This window comes from Canis aureus, chromosome 24, assembly GCF_053574225.1.
Source record: "Canis aureus isolate CA01 chromosome 24, VMU_Caureus_v.1.0, whole genome shotgun sequence".
Classification (NCBI taxonomy): domain Eukaryota; kingdom Metazoa; phylum Chordata; class Mammalia; order Carnivora; family Canidae; genus Canis; species Canis aureus.
Genome location: NC_135634.1, coordinates 4,927,390 through 4,941,352, shown reverse-complemented (window position 1 = coordinate 4,941,352; position 13,963 = coordinate 4,927,390). Strand labels below are relative to the sequence as shown.

The 13,963-nt window shown below is 35.1% G+C and overlaps 1 protein-coding gene and 1 long non-coding RNA gene across 20 annotated transcripts in view; one reads left to right on the top strand and one right to left on the bottom strand.

Moving 5' to 3' along the window:
• The window catches only part of LOC144295682 (uncharacterized), a 137,842-nt gene that overhangs the window by 92,672 nt on the left and 31,207 nt on the right, over positions 1 to 13,963 (bottom strand). The window lies entirely within an intron of this gene.
• Positions 10,673 to 13,963, top strand: part of SERTM1 (serine rich and transmembrane domain containing 1) — a 37,580-nt gene continuing 34,289 nt past the window's right edge. For 14 of the 19 annotated variants that reach the window (XR_013362757.1, XR_013362756.1, XR_013362755.1 and 11 more), the window contains exons 1-2: positions 10,673 to 10,810; positions 12,434 to 12,679. Coding sequence is in view for 4 of the 19 variants with exons in the window: in XM_077868053.1 (XP_077724179.1) it covers positions 12,657 to 12,679 (23 nt within the window). In the remaining 15 variants the exon portion in view is untranslated. Of the gene's footprint in view, positions 10,811 to 12,393; positions 12,680 to 13,963 lie in introns of those variants that run through there. The other 5 variants (XM_077868044.1, XM_077868040.1, XM_077868035.1 and 2 more) reach the window with 4 other exon arrangements.

The following is a 13,963-nucleotide window of genomic DNA, read 5'->3' as shown; positions in this document are numbered from 1 at the left end:
GCCATGTGTCAACCGCCACTGTAACTGGAGGGAGAATGGCTCTCCCTCCCTCCCTTTCATCTCCCAAACACATGCAAGTGCATTTGTTTTGATAGAAGATCAACTGCAACCAGAACCCTACATGCAATTCCCAGGTCTGTATCCTCAAATATAAGGCCAAGTATAGAAGATAGTGGAACTGAAAAATTACCAATAAACAACACCTGACTCAGTTTGAGAATGCCTGGCATTACTTGTTTAAATATTTGGTAAAATTCACCGTGGATGCCATCTGGTCCTGGGCTTCTCTTTGTCAGAAGTTTTTTGATTACTGACTTAACCTCTTTACTCATTATTACTCTTTACTCAGATTTTCTATTTCTTCATGATTCAGTCTTGATAGGTTGTATTTATCTAGGTAGGAATTTATCCATTATTCTGGTTGTCCAGTTTGTTGGCATTTAGCTATTCCTAGTAGTCTCTCATGATGCTTTTGTATTTCCGTAGTATCTTCCATTTATATTTGGTTTGAGCCCTCCCTTTTTTCTTCTTGGTAAATCTTGCAGAGGTTTGCCAATTTTATCTTTCCAAAAAACCAACTGTTTTGTTAATCTGTGTTATTGTTTCTCTATTATTTATTTTAATTACTTCTCTGATCTTTATTATCTCCTTCCTCTGTTAATTTTGGGGCTAGTTCGCTCTCCTTTTTCTGGTTCCTTGAGGTATAAAGTTAGGTTATTTATTTGAGATCCTCTTTTTTGTTAATATATGCAATTATCATCATAAACTTCCCTCTTAGAAATGCTTTGGTAGCATCTCCTTAGTTTTGGTATTTTGTGTTTCCATTTTCATTTGTTTTTAGATTTTTTACAATTTCATTGTTCATTTATCCTTTGAATTGATTGTTCAGAAGTATATAGTTTAATTTAGACATATTTGTGAATCTTGCAGTTCTTCTCCTGTTATTGATTTCTAGTTTCATACCATTATGGTCAGAAAAGATACTTGTATGACTAATCTTTTTAGGTTTGCTAAGATTTGTTTTGTGACTTAATATGTAATCTATCCTAGAGAATGTTCCATATGTACTTGAGAAGAATGTATTCTGATGCTGTTACAAATGGAATGTTCTGTGTATGTCTGTTAGGTTCATTTGTTCTAACATGTAGTTCAAATCCAATGTTTCTGTATTGCTTTTCTGTGGATAACCTGTCCATTGTTGAAACTAGGGCATTAAAGTCCTATTGTATTGTTGTCTACTCTTTCCCTTAGATCTGTTCATATTTGCTTAATATATCTAGGAGCTCCACTCCTGGGTGTATATACATTTACAATTATTATATCCTCTTGGTGAACTGAACTCTTTATCATCATGTGATAAACTCTGTCTCTGGTTACTTTGACTAAAAGTCTCTACTGCCTTGGGACACACCTGAGTGTCTCAGTGGTTAACTGTCTGCCTTTGGCCCAGGGCGTGACCCTGGAGTCCCAGGATTAAGTCCCGCATCAGGCTCCCTGCATGCTTCTCCCTCTGCCTTTGTCTCTGCCCCTCTTTTTGAGTTTAATTAAATAAGTATAGCTACTCTTACTTTCTTTTGGTTTCCACTTGCATGGAATATCTTTTTCCATCCCTTTACTTTAAGCCTCTGTGTCATTAAAGCTGAATTAAGTTTCTTATCAGCAGCATGTAGCTGGGTCCTGTTTTCTAATTCATTCACCCACTTGGTGCTTTTTCACTGCCAGAGGAATTAGGCAAGAAAAAGAAATAACAGTATCCAAATCAGTAATAAAGAAGTAAAGTTATCCCTGTTTACAGATATTATGATATTACATATAGAAAATCCTAAAGAGGAGTGCCTGGGTGGCTCGATGGTTTGGTGCCTGCCTTTGGCCCAGGGCGTGATCCTGGAGACCCAGGATGGAGTCCCGCGTTGGGCTCCCTGCATGGAGCCTGCTTCTCCCTCTGCCCATGTCTCTGCCTCTCTCTGTGTCTCTCATGAATAAATAAATAAAATCTTAAAAAAAAAATCCTAAAGACTCCATCAAAAAAACATGAGAATTAGAAACAAATTCAGTAAAGTTACAGGACATAAAATCAACATACAAAAATCAGTTGCATTTCTATACACTAACAATGAACTATCTGGAAAAAGAAATAAAGAAACAATACCATTTACAACATTAGTAAAAACAATAAAATACTTAGAAATAAATTAAACTGAGGAAGTAAAAGATCTGCACACAGAGAACCGTAAGACACTGATTAAAGAAATTGGAGAAGACACAAATGGAAAAATATCCTGTGTTCATGAGTCATATGAACTCAGGATATATGTATCTATATATCTATGTGGTATTGACATAAAAACAAATACACAGACCAAAGGAACAAAAGCAGAGTCCAGAAATAAGTCCAAGCATATACAGTCAACTAGTATTTGATGCAAAGACAAGAATATTCAATGGGGAAAAGATAGTTTCTTATATAAATGGTGTTCGGAACCCTGGATATCCACACTCAAAAGAATAAAACTGGGTGGGAGAAATGGGTGAAAGTGCTCCAAAGGTACAAACTTCCAGTTATAAGACAAATAAGTTCCGAGAATGTAATGTACAGCAATGTGACTATAGATAACAATACTGTATTGTAATATAGACCTCTTTCAAATCATTATGTTATACACCTTAAACTAATATAATATTACATGTTAGTTATTTAATAGACCTCAGGGAAGCACATCAATTAACACATGTGCACATGCATACACAAACACACACATACACAAACAAAAGAAAAGAAACTGGACCCCTCTCTTAAACCATTAACAAATATTAACTGAAAAAATATTAAGAATTTAAAGATAAGGCCTGAAACTCTAAAACTCTCAGAAGAAAACATAGGGACAAAATCTTTGACATTGGTCCTATCAATGATTTTTTGAATATGGCACCAAAAGCCCAAGCAATGAAAGCAAAGATAGATAAGTGGGACTACATTAGACTAAAAACCTTCTGTACAGCAAAAGAAACAATCAACAAAATGAAAAAGCAATGATGGAAGAAATTATTGACAAATCATATATCTGATAATGAGTTATATTCAAAATATATAAGGAACTCATATAACCCAATAGCAAACAAATAAATAATCCAATTTAAAAATGGGTGAGGGACTTAATGACATTTTTCCAAAGAAGACATACAAATGGCCAATGGATATATGAAAAGGTGCTCAACATTAATATTCATCAGGGAAATGCAAATCAAAACCACAATGACATTATCACCTCACACTTGTTAGCATGGCTAGTATCACAAAGACAAAAATACAACAAATGCTCTGAGAAAGTGGAGAAAAGGGACCCCCTTGTGCACTGCTGGTAGGAATATAAATTGGTGAACCTTGAGGTTATTATGCTAAATGAAATAAGTCAGACAGAGAGAGACAAATACTATATGATCTCACTTAATGTGGAATAAAAAAATAAACTCAAAGAAACAGTAGATTGGTGGTTGCCAGGGGCTATTATGCATGCAAAATGAGATGTTCATCAAAGGGTGTGAACTTTCAGTTATATGATGAATAAGTTCTGGAGATGTAATGCACAGCATGGTGACTACAGTTAACACTATATTGTATACTTGAAATATACTGAGTAGATCTTAGAAGTTCTCACCACAACAATAGCAATAACAAAAATATGGTAATTGTGTGAGATGGAGAATGGGTTGGCTAACTTTATTATGGTAACCATTTTGCAATATATACACTTATCAAATCCAATATGTTATACACCTTAAACTTACACAATGTTACATGTCAACTTTATCTCAATAAAACTGGAAAAAAAAGTGCTAACCAACAGTCAAACAAAGAAAAGAACTAAAAAGTTTCCATTAGCTTTATCAACGTGATGTCATCGTTTACCTTAGTATTAATGACAGAGGCAAAATTAGGCTTCATGTTGTAGGGACTGGGAGACTTTGAAATGGACTCTTTCAAGAAGTATATCCACAGAGGAAAGAGATGAGACAGGAGGAAAAAAATATGTTTTAAAAAAATAGCTCTGCCTCATAAAAAAGAACTCCTAAGATGTTAATAAAGTCTTTTTGGCTTCTAACTATCTTTGGTAGTTATGTTTCTATGTTATGTATTCTAAAAATACTTCCTTAAGTCTGGGATGATGATCACCCAACCTTATAATGGCTATTCTGGATGGTATCATCTTCTTTCACTTATCTCTTAGCTTGAATTCTTTATAATGAGCATAAATTGTTTAAACAAAAGCAAGTGTTATTATCCTTTAAAGAAAAATACATTTTTTCCATACTTAGGGTAAGTTTGTATTTATGGTCATTTTATACAAATGGTATTTTGTTGATAAAGTCTAGGATAAGGAAACCCAGTTTTTATGTAGGTATCAACATTTTTCTTGGACTCAGAGGTTTTTTTTAATATTTATTTTTTTTATAAATTTACTTTTTATTGGTGTTCAATTTGCCAAATTATAGAATAACACCCAGTGCTCATCCCATCAAGTGCCCCTCTCAGTGCCCGTCACCCAGTCACCCCCACCCCCCGCCCACCTCCCCTTCCACCACTCCTTGTTCGTTTCCCAGAGTTAGGAGTCTCTCATATTCTGTCTCCCTCCCTGATATTTCCCACTCATTTTTTCTCCTTTCCCCTTTATTCCCTTTCAATATTTTTATATTCCCCAAATGAATGAGACCATATAATGTTTGTCCTTCTCTGATTGACTTATTTCACTCAGCATAATACCCTCCAGACATGATCAGAAACCTCACAGAGGAAGACATAGACATGGCCAACAAGCACATGAGAAAATGCTCCGCATCACTTGCCATCAGGGAAATACAAATCAAAACCACAATGAGATACCACTTCACACCAGTGAGCATGGGGAAAATTAACAAGGCAGGAAACCACAAATGTTGGAGAGGATGTGGAGAAAGGGGGACCCTCTTGCACTGTTGGTGGGAATGTGAACTGATGCAGCCACTCTGGAAAACTGTGTGGAGGTTCCTCAAAGAGTTAAAAATAGATCTGCCCTAAGACCCAGCAATTGCACTGCTGGGGATTGACCCCAAAGATACAGATGCGATGAAACGCCAGGATACCTACACCCCGATGTTTCTAGCAGCAATGTCCACAATAGCCAAACTTTGGAAGGAGCCTCGGTGTCCATCAAAAGATGAATGGATAAAGAAGATGTGGTCTATGCATACAATGGAATATTAGCCACTGGAGGACTCGGTTTTTAAAGGTAATTATGCTATTAGAATATCTAAAGAGAAATACAGGATGAAGGATATTGGAAATTAACCCTAAAACTTATTCCACATGGCTAGAACCTTGCATCCAATACTAGTTTCACAATTTAATATTCAGAATTTTGAAATGGAGGGAAATAAAGAGACCATAATTCAGAGCCTTAAATTACAAATGGAAACTGAGGCCCAGGAAAGACCTGGCCATAATCACACAGTTAGAAGAATGAGAAGTCAGATCTTCCAGCCTCTGACCAACTTCACACATTAGGCCAAAGGGCTTATGAATGATGTAGAGAGTTTGAAGAACCTCAGAAAGGGCTGAGGACTAGAAAACAGGTGTAGAATGAAAAGTCGGAGAATTTGGGATTATTTATATTGGAAAAGGAAAGACTGAAGGAATGCTTAATAAGTTCCTAGTACAAAAGGAACAATCTTTTTTATCTCTACTAGTGAAATAAATACCAAAGTTTTCTCTACACTTTGCCCATGCTGTTCTTTCCATTTAAAATAATGCTTTCCTTAAAAAAATTTTTATATGTAATTTATATGTATATAATTTTTACATTTATATATATTTATAATTTATAAATTATATATAATTTATATATATGTATATGTATATATATATATATATATATATATATATATATTTCTTTGCTTTACTCCCCACCTACCCAAATACAACCATTTCCCTCCAATGCCACCCAATGTCATTCAATGAGTCCCACTCTTTCTGAGCCTCCCCCAGATGAACTTTATCTTCTCAGGTCTCCTCATTTATGATGGCTGGCATGGAACCACAAAGGCTGACATGCACATTGACATTATGCGTAACTGTTTCACTAGAGTATCCCTTTCTTCTTCTGAGAGATTTATCCCAATCCTTCAATCTGTAACCCTCCTGACTTCAGTCATGACCTAACAGAACTTTATAGTAGTAGATAATAAATATTTGCAGAATTTAATTAGACCATGATGTTGTAATTTATATTAAATATAAAATATATCCTTCCAATGGCAAATATTAAGTAGGATACAAATACTCTGCCCATTTCTCAAAAAAAAAAAAGATATATTATTTATCTAGGAAATTTAAGGATGGAGGCACAAGGTTACACAGATGAACTGCAATCCTTTTTCAAGTTTGAGCCTTATGATTCTGTCATTTTCTACATTGAATTACAAAGTATGCTTATCTCAAATATACTTCATCAAGAGATGAATGCAGAAGTTTCAGCTCTCTGTAAGACTGATTCAAACCACTGCAAAATCAAACTGATGAATCACTCAATTGATGATATATTTGTAATGATTTTCCATAACATATAAAGAAAACAAATCATCTGAATGATTGATTCAATCATCATATTATCAGAATGTTCTAGTTTTATCCCAGTAATGAGAACCACATATGAAAGCCACCTGTATTGCTCTAATGTTAAAAAAGGTGATCAACCATAGATGTTTATATATAAACACTGTTTATGAATGGCTAATCTATTTATTACATCTAATATTTGTAAAATGTAATTTTTTCACAAGTTTCACAAGTCTGTAGGCTATTTTTTTTTTTTTTTTACATTTTCTTATTTCTACTCATGCATTTACTGAATTCAGTGACACAATGAAGACAGGCTATCACTAAGTAACCTTGGCAGATGGAAAGAAAAAAATCACTTATAAGATACTGCCTAAGACTATTGTTTTAACTAAAGCCATTCTAATTTCATGCTTCTAAGGTCTTACTTTCACTATAAAACATATGCCTGGGGCTTGCCCTTTTATTAGGATGTAAATCAATTAATATAATAAACATGAAATTTGGGATAATGAATTACCTGCTCTCCAACAGAGCTCACTAAAATGTTGCTTGTAAAATTGCCTTCCTGAGAGGCAGACCTTCTTAAAAAATTAATGGGAGTCATGAATCAAGTTTTTTAAATCTGTAGTATTTCCTTTTAGTAATGGCTACAACTTTCCTATAGATAAACATGGCATTTGGTGCCCTCTGGGATGTTTCCATGTCTAATAATATTAAATATAATTTTAGAATACGTAGAGCTTTTAAATGTCATTTGAAGTATGACACAGCTTAATGAAAGAAACAACCAAATTGTCTTTGTCACTTCAACATATTTCAGGCTTCAACTTTGTATAACTTAAGGTCACTTGAAAAATAGCCATGCTCTACAGCAGGATTTGAGAGGTGGCTATGTTTAGAACAGAAAGTTCTCCCAACATAAAGATATATCTCCAGTGAAGCTAATGAAGCTGCCCCTTCAGGGACCTCCTTTGCCTCGTGCTATGAATGTCACAGCTGCTGGGATTTAGTGTCCTGGAAGGGAATATAAACTGGCTTCTAATTAGGAAGCATTCCGATGTGCTCATTTCTGGAAATAAGCCTGAAGAGATCTCGGAATCTTTAAGCCTTCCATAATTTGTTGTGTTTTCTCATTTTAACTAAGATCATTTTTGTAACTCCATATATTTTTTTCCTAGAGGGATTCCCAAATCATGTAAGTTTCAGGCCCTTTAAAACAGCATGAAAAATTTCTTTGCAAAGAAAATAAATCTTAAAGAATCTTTTCAGTTGACATTTCTGAGTTTCATTAGCTTCACCAAAGCCAGGCAAGTAGTCTGCATAAATCATCCTTGGGATATCAGCAGTTAAACCCCAATTGCCAAAGGCAACTAAGTTGCAGAGGCAAATAAAAGCCCTACTTCAGATGTAGCAGCACAGACCTTTATAATAACAGGTGGATCAGTGCAACAAAAGTGCCCTGGCAGGATGTTAATTCCAACCTCGCTACTAGGTAGGGTACTCTCACAGGGTCTGCATGAAGTTCTGAAGCATCAAGTAAATCAGGGGGCATCCCAAAGTTTATAGCAGCAATGCCCATACTAGCCAAACTAGGAAAAGAGCTGAGATGTCCGTCAACAGATGAATAAAGAAGATGTGGTATATTACTCAGCCATCAGAAAGGATGAATACTTAGCATTTACATTGACATGGACAGAACTAGAGGGTATTATGCTGAGCGAAGCAAGTCAGAGAAATACAATTATCATACGTGGAATGTAAGAAGCAGCCCAGAGGATCATAGGGCAGGGAGGGAAAATGTAACAGAAAGAAATCAGATGGGGAGATAAACCCTGCGAGACTTTTAACTCTAGAAGACAAACTGAGAGGGTTGCTGAAAAGGAGGTAGGTGGGGGGATGGGGTAATTAGGCAATGGGCATTAAGAAGGGTACATGATGTGATAAGCACTGGGTGTTATTTCCAACTGATGAATCAATGAACTCTACATCTGAAACTAATTATGTACGATATGTTGGCTACTTGAATTTAAAAAATAGATAAATAAATAAAAGTCAGGGGGAAAAGTATGATCTACCCTGAAATCTGTCAGCAAAAACTGCATTCAGTGACACAGAAAATTTAGAAGCCAGGGCATCCCATAATGGATAATGTGACAAAGAGATTCAAACCAGTATGGGAAAAAAGATATCAAAGAATTGCAGGGTCCTCTGAACACCATCTATCCGATTGACTCTATTCTGCTGAGCTGAAGATCACAACTTGAACATGGATCCAATTCTGATGTATTGATTCTTGTCAATTATCCTGTAAGAGGGGGGCTAAGAACACATAAACAGCATCTAGTAAGGAAAAAAAATTCTGTTAATTTCATGACTTACTAGCATATCTGGCACTGCAGAAAATTCACCAACTATAAGAACAATGATAGTCCTCCACTGTAGTTAAGATACGGAGCATGTTATTTTTTAAAACGAATTAATTTTTATCATCTGCAAGAAATAAACTTTCAATATTTAAAAATAAATCTTCTAAAATTTTTCACAAAACCAAAGCCAGAAGAAGAAAATCTCCCCACAGAAAAAAATTATAACTGCTCATTCTAATCCTTAAAAGGCATTGGTGGTAGGAGATGTTGGGGGTGGGGATCCAGGAGCAAGAATGGAAAAGGGAAAGGGGGTATGGAGATGGGAGATAAAGATCAAGGTTAAATCTTATGAGAAGACTTTTTCAGAAGAAACTGCCTTCCAGCCAATGCCCAGTACTCTACACAAAGGCCACAGAACTCTGAGGGTCTCTGAGGAATGTTCAGAGTATTTAAAAACTCAGAACTATTTTTATAATAATACTAAGACATTATTTCACTTTTTCATTGCATTTTGCATCAGTGATGCAAAAGCAATAGTGGGTAGAACTCTTGGCTTAGCACGAAGCAAGGCAGTGGCCCCAAACTGTAACTGGTAAAATGTACCAGTTTAATGTTAAATTATTGTACTAGTATAATATACATTGTACTTCACTGCCACTCACTGGCAGGAAAAAAAAAACAGAAAGGAGTTTCACTTTAAATATCTAGTATAAAACAATACAAATATTTAATATGTATAAATATCAGCCCTTTAATAGACATGTTTTTAATATTCTCTTTGATGAAATGGGAAGTATGAAAAAATAAATACTGAACTATAACTCTTTCAAGGAAAAGCACTTGTAAGATTGAGTTGTGAACTGAACTAGCCACTTTTTTGAGAGAATATCATTTTACTTGAAGAACCATGTTTATTCAGACTTGGGTATTTAGTTGACATTTTCTTAATAATGAACCAAGTAAGACTATCACTTCAAGGAAAACAACTGACAGTTTTGTTGCCAATGATAAAATTCAAGCTTCAAAATAAAAATTAGAATTTTAGACAAATTGTACCTGCCAATGTAAGCTTGACAGTTTTCCAGTACTCAGAGACTTTTCTGATGACATAGTAGTGATATTAATGAATATAAAATTTTATAGTGTACGGTGAAATATGCCAGCATTTGAAAGATCTATATAACTCGGTGAATCAACATTATAATGACTAGTGTATCATGTAACAAAATCATACATGGGTAAAACGTCCATTCAAAGTATAAATAAATCAGATAAATCAATACATTTTAATATATCTTCAAGGTTCAACAACTTCCCAATACAGCATCAGGCTTCTTGTGGATCACAGATCATGTATTACACCAGAATTTGGCTAAATCTGCCCAAAAGGCAATCTGCCAATTTATAAATAAAGTTTCTCTGGAACACAGCAAGGCCTATCTGTTACACATTGTCTGTAGTCGCTGTAGGCTACAATAGCACAAGGTAAAGTTGTCACAGATACCATATGGCATATGACTCCAAAAAACTTAAAATAGGTACTATTTGGTCATTTACAGAATAAGTTTTCTTACCCTTGTATTCAACTGACATTCTACCTGTCTCATAAGGACACCAGATATACTGAATTAAGGGTCTCCTCTCTTCTATTATGACCTCATCTTAAATCTTGATTACATCTGCAATAAACCTATTTCCAAATAAGGTCATATTCTCAGGTACTAGGGGTTAGGACTTCAACATATCTTTTTGAAACATGTAATTGAACTCATACACTCACAAATTTAAAAATTAGCTTTAAAAAGAAAAACTGAAATGGGACAAAGAACTAGGAACAGAGAAATTGACAAACGTGAGTAAAACTAAAAAAAAAAAAAATTTACTACATAGAACCATGAAGAAAATCTAAATTGATCATTAAAAATAAAATTAAAATAGGAAAAAATTTAAATATAAGATAGGGTAGCTATCAAAGCTTAAGTTATCTAAGATATTTAGGGGAAGAATAAGGGTATCAAATCGTTTTAGTCTTTCAGTGGAATGTCTAGTTTAAGATTTGAAGAGCAACCTCTGAGAGAACAGAGAGTATATATTCCAAACAGAGGTTGAGAAAAAGTGTCATTAAAAAAACAAATCATTCCAAACAAACAAACAAACAAACAAACAAATCATTCCAAAAGTAGTCAAGAAAGGAGGAAAAAACAGGTAGTATTAAACATACACACACACACACACACACATAAATAATTAAGTGATAGCAATAATTCCAAATATATCAGTAATCATATTAAATGTAAGTGCACTAAACTCTCCAGTTGAAAGGCAAAGATTGTCAACTAGACAAGAGGTGTTACAAGAGAAATACCTAAAATATAAAGATATAGAAACATCCAAAGTAGAAGGATAGAATAAATGTTATTAAGTCAGTCTTGATGCAGATATATTAGTATTGGAGAAAATACTTTAAGGCAAAATCATTATTTAGAGATAAGAAGAGATACTATAAAATTATAAACAGTTAAAATTCACCTTGTGATAGACAATTCTAAATTATATATGCCTAACAATGTGGTCTCAAATATACAAAAGCTGAAACTACTGGATTTATCTTAAGATAGTTCACTTATAGCATTTTAAAACTCATCTCAAAAACTGATTAAGACAAAAAATTAGTAAGAACATAGAAGATTTTACTTGAAAATATAATTAATAAACTTGATCTTATGAACATCCTACCAATAAGAACGCACACTCTTCATAAGTATCTACAAAGCATTTTCAAAAACTAACCAATTAATAGACCACAAAGCAACTCTCAACACATTAAAAGAATCAGCATGGATATATTTTGAAGATTTAGAAGATGGATTTTTTTTTTTCTGGGTGGATTGGACATAATAATAAGAAAAAGAGGGATCCCTGGGTGGTGCAGCAGTTTGGCACCTGCCTTTGGCCCAGGGCGCGATCCTGGAGACCCGGGATTGAATCCCACATCGGGCTCCCGGTGCATGGAGCCTGCTTCTCCCTCTGCCTGTGTCTCTGCCTCTCTCTCTCTCTCTGTGACTATCATGAATAAATAAATAAAATCTTTAAAAAAAAAGAAAAGAAAAAGAAAAAGAGAGGTATCAAGGGTAACTGCTCAATTTTGGTTTAAAACCTGAGCAAATGATTACTCCATCAATTGAGACTGAGAATATGGGACAGAATACAGGTATGGGGTTAGGAGTGGGGGTAGGGATTTAGAAATCCAGAATTCCATGCTGACCAGTTCCATGGTAGACTGAAGATATCCTGTTGGATATAAAAATGAAGATGCCAAATAGGTCCTTCTGGAAAGAAATCAAATTTGATATGTAGATTAGAAAATCATTAGCATAAAATTGGTGTTTTAACTACCAGATAAAGTACTCAAAGAAGGTGTCTGTTGATAAGAAAGAGGAATTAAGATTTAATCAGAGAGAACTCCAAACTTAAGGTAAAGATGAGCAGAAGAAAGGCAAGAGATTAAGAGGGAGTGGCCAGTGAAGTGCAAGGAAAACCAGTGGAGCGTAGAGTCCTAAACACCAGGATAAGCTCTCCGGAAGGAAGAACTGATAAATGGATCAGTTAGATAAGAAGAGAGAAGTAGCCGTTGGATTTGGCATCATTGTCCTTAATGAAATATCTCCAGGGAGTGGTATGGAAGAAGTCTCTTTGGAATGGACTGGGTGGAGAATGTAAGGTAAGGAAGTGAAATGGTAACATAGGGAACTCTTTTCAGAAGTTTATCTATGAAGGAAAGTAGAGATATGGGGAGGATTAGTCAGGGACATAAAGTGAAGGGAGAGGTTTTTTAAGACAGGATATGTGAAAGCACAGTTTTTTTTTTTTAATTTATTTTTTATTGGTGTTCAATTTACTAACATACAGAATAACCCCCAGTGCCCGTCACCCATTCACTCCCACCCCCCGCCCTCCTCCCCTTCTACCACCCCTAGTTCATTTCCCAGAGTTAGCAGTCTTTACGTTCTGTCTCCCTTTCTGATATTTCCCACACATTTCTTCTCCCTTCCCTTATATTCCCTTTCACTATTATTTATATTCTCCAAATGAATGAGAACATATAATGTTTGTCCTTCTCCGACTGGCTTACTTCACTCAGCATAATACCCTCCAGTTCCATCCACGTTGAAGCAAATGGTGGGTATTTGTCACTTCTAATAGCTGAGTAATATTCCATTGTATACATAAACCACATCTTCTTTATCCATTCATCTGAAAGCACAGTATTAAGTTGATGGGAATAATGTGACATAAAGAGGTATTGGTAATGATATAGGTAGTAGGAGGTAACTGCAGGGACAGTATCCTCAAGGAGATGAGAGAGGATGGGGGACCAGGTCTTAAGAGGAATGCAGACTTCCACAGGAGCAATGTCACCACAGTAGTAAGTGGGGAAGCAAAGCATGGATACAAATGCAGCTTGCTGGAGAGAGGATGAGGAAGTTCTTATTTTATTTTTTTATTTCAACTATTTTCTCAAGGAGCTATGAGTTAAAGTTCCAAGTTGCTAGTTGAGATGTGGAGGCAGTGATACAGGAATTTTGAGGAAAGAAAAGAACGTGTGAAATAATTGTTTTAAAGTAGAAACTTGAACATGCCAGACTAGTAGGATTGCTAGGCAATGTAGTACATCCTTTAGAGTGTTGTAATCATGGATTGAATGTGAAACCATCAGCATGATCTCATGTTTCTCTTCAGTAACAGTGAACTGCCTGAGTACAGATATGGAATTGGTAAATAGTTGGGTTGAACCAGGTTAGATTTATGCCTGATGAATACAATGACAGGAGAGAGGGACAAAGGACTTAAAGGAGTTTGGAAGAGAATAACTACAGCATTGCATGGCCTTCCAACTCTTTTGCTTGAAACCCCCGTAAGAGGAATTTTGAAAAAGTATGTATCCTCCATACATTTTTTAAAAAAATTTTATTTATTTATGATAGTCACACAGAGAGAGAGAAAG